The sequence below is a fragment of the Paralichthys olivaceus genome, chromosome 17 (assembly GCF_024713975.1).
Source record: "Paralichthys olivaceus isolate ysfri-2021 chromosome 17, ASM2471397v2, whole genome shotgun sequence".
Taxonomy (NCBI): Eukaryota; Metazoa; Chordata; class Actinopteri; order Pleuronectiformes; family Paralichthyidae; genus Paralichthys; species Paralichthys olivaceus.
In genome coordinates, this window is record NC_091109.1 from 15,719,318 (window position 1) to 15,726,663 (window position 7,346).

Consider the following 7,346-nt stretch of genomic DNA (forward strand, 5'->3'; position numbering starts at 1 on the left):
GATCAGACATTAAGAGCGTGACTGTTTTTTCAATAACTTGTTTCCACCCACATGACATTCTTTGAGACACAGCTAAACATAGCTACACCATAATCCTGGCACAGAAAAGTTCATAATTTCAGCATCATTTAACATGTTGACTGAGCAGGTATTTAAGCATCATAGAACAGATTTCTTACACTTACATAAACTAGAATTATCAAAGTAAACCAGGATCAGCGTTTAGCCACTTTGATGGAATACCCCCCTGTTCTTGTCCGACAAAGGTATGGTTTGCTGTATATAAGTGTGATTTCATGGTTAGTTCATTATTGTTCAGTTGTGCTCATCTCTGGATAGACAGTTAACATACCTGTTTTTCCTATATTTTGTTGAACAGGAAGTGGTCTAACTGGAGCCAGAGGTTATAAAGAGGTTACCAGTGACTTTGAATGTACCCAACGCTCCTCTGCTAACTGCACTGTCTATTGAATGAATATGAAGGATGACCAGAGACCATCACATCAAGACAAATCCCTTGACAATATAGAAATTTAGATTTTTTTTTTTCCTTTTTTTGAATGGCCAGAAAAAAACACTTTACTGGTTCTATTCAAAGGTACAATATAACCTCATTGTCATTATATTTTATCTATGTTACTCTGAATGTACCCAACACTCCTCTGCTAACATTACTGTCTATTGAATGAATATGAAGGATGACCAGAGATCATCACTTCAAAACAAATCCCTTGACAATATAGAAATTTAGATTTTTAAAGGTTCAGTGTTTAGAATTTAGTGAAATCTAGTGGTGAAGTTGCATGATGGAGCTGAATACCCCTCACCTCACCCTCCTCTTCCAAACACGGCAGAGAACCTGTGTTTAGTTTATCCACTCTGGGCTACTGTACAAAACATGGCAGCCTCCGCAACGAGAACCCACTCTGATGTAAATATAAATTATTCAAATAAAAAAAGGTCCATTCTAAGGTAAAGAAAACAACAATTTGTACAATTTAGATGAAGCACACTAGTGAAAACATCGGTAAATTTTCAATTTCTGCCAATAGATCCTTTTCACCTTAATCTCACACACTGACATTTTAAATCAATTTAATTTAAACAGACTCTTCATGTACTTCTCATATTCTGTTACATATTTTTGTACTACAATTTTGACATAAGAAATGTTTGTACTGAGCATTTATACAAGTTTTGATTATTTTGGTTTGTTTTTTTCAGAAATAAGAAGCGTAGCCCTAAACTAAAGCCCCCAGTTCACAACCATCCTGTTCACGTCTCAAATAAATTTTCCCCACTCAGTGACACACCCGCTGAGGAACAAACTCTGGTTATTGGTGACTCTATTTTGAGAAACGTGAAGGTAGCGACACCAGCGACCACAGTTAAATGTTTTCCCTGGGGCCAGAGCGGGCGACATAGAGTCCTATTTAAAACTGTTGGCTAAGACTTAGCGTGAGTATAGTAAGATTGTTATTCAAGTCGGCAGTAATGACCTCCGACTAACATGTGTTTGAAATGGGGGATTTATTCTTTCCGAATGCTTAAGAAAAAGAATAGCAGATATTGATTCATTAATTTTGTAACTGGAAAGTTTGCTAAAAGAGCTAATGGTATTAGTGACTGTTCTAAGTGGGATAAAAAAAATTACAATATCATCTGCGAATAAGCCTATTTTGTTGTCAATCTCATTTATTTTGATTACTCCTTATGGCAATAGCCAAGGGCTCAATTACCATCACAAACAGAAGAGGTGAAAAGGGACAGCCTTGGCGTGTGACTCTTGAAAGATTAAAAGGTTTGGATGTAATATCATTTGTTCATACTGATGCAGCCGAGGTATCATATAAAACTTTAATCCAATCAGAGAAATAACGACCAAAGCCAAAACGTGCAAGTACTTCATGGAGATATCAAATGCTTTTTCCGCGTCCAGCGACAATACTACTGTATCAGGATTTTCTGTCTTTGCATAAATAATATTGAGAACCCTGCAGACACAGTGGAAAGCTTAGCTCCCCTAACAAACCCATTTTGGTCTGGATCGGAGAGAGAAGGCAGGTATCTCTCAAGCCTATGTGCCAATATTTTAGCAATTATTTTAGTGCCAGAATTAATCAATGAAATCGGTCGATAGAATCACATTTTGTTGCTGACTTTCCAGGTTTTAGTATCAAAATTATAAGTGCATTACACATGGATGGTGGAAGTTTGCCAGAGTTAAAGCTTTCTACCAACATATCTAGCAGGGGTGATAATAGCTTGTTCTTAAAGATTGTATAAATGTCAATAGGTAGCCTATCTGGGCCAGGGGCCTTTCCCCTTTCATTTGGTCAATTGTTTCAGAAATTCCAGCTGTTGTTATAGGGGAATCTAAATCAGCATTAGCTTCTTCACTAAGTGAAAGGAGCGTTAACCGATGAAAAAAATCTTGATAAGATTCATTAGTAACTAAGCACTCCGATGAGTATAACTGGGTGTAGTATGTTTCAAAAAGTGTATTAATTTTTTGAGGGTCTAATGTTTTGTCTCCATTAGCAGTGACAATCTCTATGATAATTTGTTCATTTTGTTGTGTTTTTAAGCGCCATGCAAGTAACTTCCCTGCCTTTTCTCCTTGATCATAATAGGTCTGCTTCAGTCTAATTAATCCTGCCAGGGCTTTATTGGTAGATAACCTATTGTACTTTGCTTTAAGAATTGCTAATTTCTGTTGTTTTTATCTACTATTATTGCCAGTTATTTCCAATTTAAGTTCCTTTATATCCCTTCCCAGCTCCAATATCTCTAGATCATTTTTATTTGATTTATTTCTTGTGTATCCCATCATTTGACCCCTAATAAAAGCTCTGAAGGCCTCCCATCTTATTGAGACAGATGTTTCTGTGTGTTCAACTGAAAATAGCCATCAATGTTTTGGCCGCCATAGTCAAGGAATTTGGGATTTTGTAACAATTGTGGCTTTAGGCGCCAAAGAGTTTTCCCTTTGACAGTAGTTGTAACTGAATAATTAAGCAGAAGCAAAGCATGTATGTATTATGTGTAGCTGAATGACAAGAGTACTCTTTCTTTGTAGGGTTTCCTACTCTCCAAATATCAATTAGGTTAAAGGAGAAGTTAGTTTTTTTCAACCTGGACCTTATTTCCAGCATATTGTATGTAGATCTACTCACTCATAAAGGTGTGGAGTAACTTGGAGTCCTTCGGACGCTTTTAGATCCACACGCAATAGGCGTATATCCATACAACGCAAGTGATTGGGGCATCCACAATACAGCCTCTAAATAACGCATTATCTGCCGGGAAACTCTTTATTTAATATGAATCACACGAGTCCCCTGTGAGTCCAAATTTCTTTGTTCACATCCTGGGCTTTCACTTGGGTGACGTCACCAAGGCACACAGCCACTGTCGATCTGCTGTGTTTGTTTACACAGAGTTTGCTGCTGCTGACAACATGGTTCGTGTGTGCGTATTTCCAAATTGTCAAAACAAAATGACTCGGTGGACGAAATTCAGCTTCCACAGGCTTCCTTTGCGCAACTTGGATGTACTAAAGCTCTGGCTAGTCGCGCTGATAATGCGCCACAACCGGAAGTCCTGAACCATCCCTTAGCTAACCCTAAGTCTAGACTGCTGGGGGAGCTCCCATCATGCACTGAGCACCTATCCACTTCTCTCTGTCTCTCTGCCCCCGCACATTCATTCATTTATTTATTTTAATACATGTCAATGAATATTTCACTTTGTACTCCCATAGTCTCTCTCTCTCTCTCTTTTTCTCTCTCATTTCAGATATCTCTTACCCCGGAACCTCAGGACAACCACTTTTACCATTATTAATATTATTAATTAGAATATCTCAGTTATTAATTATTATTTGAATTGTGCTCGTTATCAATAATAATTTATAGTCTTTACACCTACATAAGCGAAACCCTGAAGCTCCACCAACCTGGCAGAGCTCTCCGCTCTGCTGGTCAGCACCTGCTAGAGGTCCCCCGATCCAGGAGCAAACAGTGGGGTGACCGATCATTTGCAGTAGCAGGTCCCAAACTTTGGAATGCACTGCCCTCTGAGCTACGCACCACCACTGACCTGCCTCTGTTCAAAACCAAGCTAAAAACATACTTGTTTGAGCAAGCCTTCAAATGAAACTGTTGTTCTTGTCTCGTGTTTGCTGTTTGTGTATGTTTGATTTGCAATTGTGAAGCACTTTGTTCAACCCTTGGTTGTTGTAAGGTGCTATATAAATAAATGTTGATTGATTGATTGATACACTGTTGTTTACATTTTAACTAGTCAGATCTGATACCTGATGGTGCTCAAGTGATCCCGGTCTCTCTCGCCTCTCTCTCTCCCCTACCTCCCCCTTCCCACTATCACTCTCTCTTCTCTCCCCTCTTTTCCACCCATCTCTCCTCTCCTCCCCCCTTTTTCTTCACTCACCCCAACCGGTCGAGGCAGATGACCGCCCACATTGAGCCTGGTTCTGCTAGAGGTTTCTCCCTGTTAATGAGGGAGTTTTTCCTCTCCACAGTTTTCTCTATATTAGTATGATTTTAAGGTCTTGACCCTCTATGTAAAGTGCCTTGAGATAATGTTTATTATGATTTGATACAAATAAAATTGAATTGAATTGAATTGAACAATGACAGTGCAATGAGTTGGCAGATAGTGTTCTATAGGATCTCCTCCCAGACCTGGATCTGGGCATCACTGAGCTCATGGACAGTCTGTGGTTGGAAGTGTCGAATAGGCGATACAAGATGTCTGATAGGTGCTCAATTGGCATCAGGAGGAACACAGGGCCCACTGCACCAGCGCATGGTGTGATAATCTCTCTGAGGATTTCATCCCAGTGCCAACCAACAGTCAGAGTACTGTTGGCTATGACATGGAGGTCTGTGCGACCCTGCAAGGATATGCCTCCCCAGGCTATCACTGACCCACCACCAAACCGGTCATGCTGGATGATGTTAAAGACAGCATAACATTCACAAGGGCCTCAACAGACTGTTTCATGCCTCTCACATGTGCTCAGTGTGAACCTAAATAATACACATTTAAGAGAGAGAAAATTTCCCATCTGTCCTTTTGCTTGTCCTGCTGCTGCATCAGTATTGTGGCCAGATGCTTCAGCTTCACAGCTGTTGACCATGTGATTATTGTACCTCCGTGGGTTGCTTGTGTCTCTCCTATCCAAATGTGTCCTGATCCTCCAGGGAAGAAGTCTGCTTTATTCCTGGAACTCGGGCTCAGTCCATCAAGATTCACTAAGTTTGAATCGGACATCCAGCGGCTGCACCACAACTCCCGCAAACCTCTCAGCTTTGTGGTCCATGCCCTGCATCCTAGTAGAGCTGTGTGCCCACAACGTTCATTCATCAGGCCTGAACCTCAAGAAAAACTGAGAGGCCCAACAAATGCTTGTAAAGCGTTACTTACAGCACTCCCCCCAAAGCCTTGCTTCTCCATCTGTAGATATTGGCAGAATAAACACACCTGGATCCGCTGTAGCTTCCATCCTGTCCCCTCTGCTGGAATGAAAACTGCTCTTCACGTTATGAGTGCAACAATTGAATCTACACAAAATAACGCCTTCTCCCCTGCACGTGATATAAACAAAACTGTCGAGCCAGCTCGTGCTTTAGTGATTCCTGGTAATGTCAGTCCTACAGGATTATGGGAGTCGTAGTCCTAGCTCCAACAATGGGTTCAAGGCCCCTGCCTCCTGCAGCACGATTCCTGATTTCCATAGGAATCAAATTCTAGCCGGTAATCTGTTTTTTTATGTTTATACCTGCTTTTGCTGTTTCACCTCTTTCTCAGGGGCTCTGTAACATTTTAATTTCCCTGTGGGGATTAATAAAGTACTTCTGATTCTGATTCTGATTTGTTATTCTGGAAACATTCAAATATATGAATATAACATCTATATGTATACGCAAATATGCACATATCAAATGAATAAATCTCTGAAGTGTTCAGGAAGTCATGGCTCTGGCCGTTTCCGTGGTGTTTCTGTGTTTCTCTTTACTGTGTGTGTGTGTGTGGGTGTGCGTGGTCTCTACTCCTGGCACCTGGCATAAGTCCCACACCTGGCATAAGTCCCACACCTGGCATCAATCACCCTCATCAACAGCACTATAAGAACCCTGGTATCTCCGCCACTCATCCCCAGATTGTTTCAGTCACTCCTGTGGTACACACTCTCGGCTGCATTTATAGTGTTTATAGCTAAAAGAATCTAACTTTGTTTCTCCTGTGCCTCAGGATCACCAGAACGCTACCTGCCTGCTGTCACTCCTGCTCACCCCCAAGCCTGCCTTCAGCCCGTTGTCTGTCTGCCACAAACTATTCATTAAAACCTTTTATTTATCTCTCAACTGTTACTCTCTGTGTCTGCTTCCGGGTCCAGCCACAAAAATCCGTAACACAGGAGCCCTCTGACTTCTTATGCTGAAATATTTTCTGAAGCTTGGCCAGGAAGAAAATCAGAATTCCTCCATACAACATCTGTGCATGATGCTCTCTCATATTCTGTAGTCTGCTTTTCCTGTACTCACACTTTAAACCCCAATAGATCTAGATTTAGCTTCTTTGTTTTACACTTCCGAAACACAACAGCCTGCTGCACAATGCCCCAGAGAGAGGACGGGAGACAGTATCTCTGAAAATTCCATAACAAAAACCATGGTTGGATTTCAGGGAATTTTTCATGGTTCCTAAAATCAACGATCCTATTTTCACAGCTAACCTCTGCAGAGTTCAGCTCAGGTATTTCTGAATTTGCCCTGTGGGGGCAATTTCTGTGAAACAAGCACAAAGTCACACTTCTTTCTGTAAGTTTCAACACTTCTTTCTGTAAGTTTAATTCAGCATCTGCAGATGGACTGATCAGTACACATCACCTGAATGACATGCACAAATGAGCAAAGAACATAGAAGAATCTGTGTTCTTATAACTCGCAGCCCCCTCCCACTAAGCATACAAAGGCGTTTATAACCCTCCTGTAGTTTCACTCAGTGGAGGAGACATCCTGTCCTTTTGTTTGCATGTTCTGTGGATGACCCCCCTGTGAGACACCAGGTGTGAGATCCCAATCAGAGATACCAAGAGATACTGTGGTAACTCACTGGAGACTTCTTGTTGAACATGGGGGAAGTTTAATTGGTTACTGACGAACACAGTGTAGTCTCGATCACATCATCTCTCTGAATACCCAACGCTTATTTTCTTCTTCACATCTGTAACAAATCCCAACAGGTAACTTTTCTATTCATTGCCCCCTAGTGGACATTTATATATTGCTCTCAGTTTCCACAGTTATTACAGATAC

General features: G+C 41.0%; 1 protein-coding gene across 2 annotated transcripts in view; it reads left to right on the forward strand.

Annotated features, from left to right (window-relative positions):
• The window catches only part of LOC138405301 (uncharacterized), a 44,066-nt gene extending 38,035 nt beyond the window's left edge, over window positions 1-6,031 (forward strand). Inside the window, exon 5 of one of the 2 annotated variants that reach the window (XM_069512929.1) lies at window positions 380-6,031. In XM_069512929.1, the coding sequence (XP_069369030.1) occupies window positions 380-391 (12 nt within the window). In that variant the 3' untranslated portion in view covers window positions 392-6,031. The remainder of the gene's footprint in view (window positions 1-379) is intronic. The other variant, XM_069512928.1, reaches the window with a different exon arrangement.
• The last annotated feature ends 1,315 nt before the right edge of the window (window positions 6,032-7,346 follow it).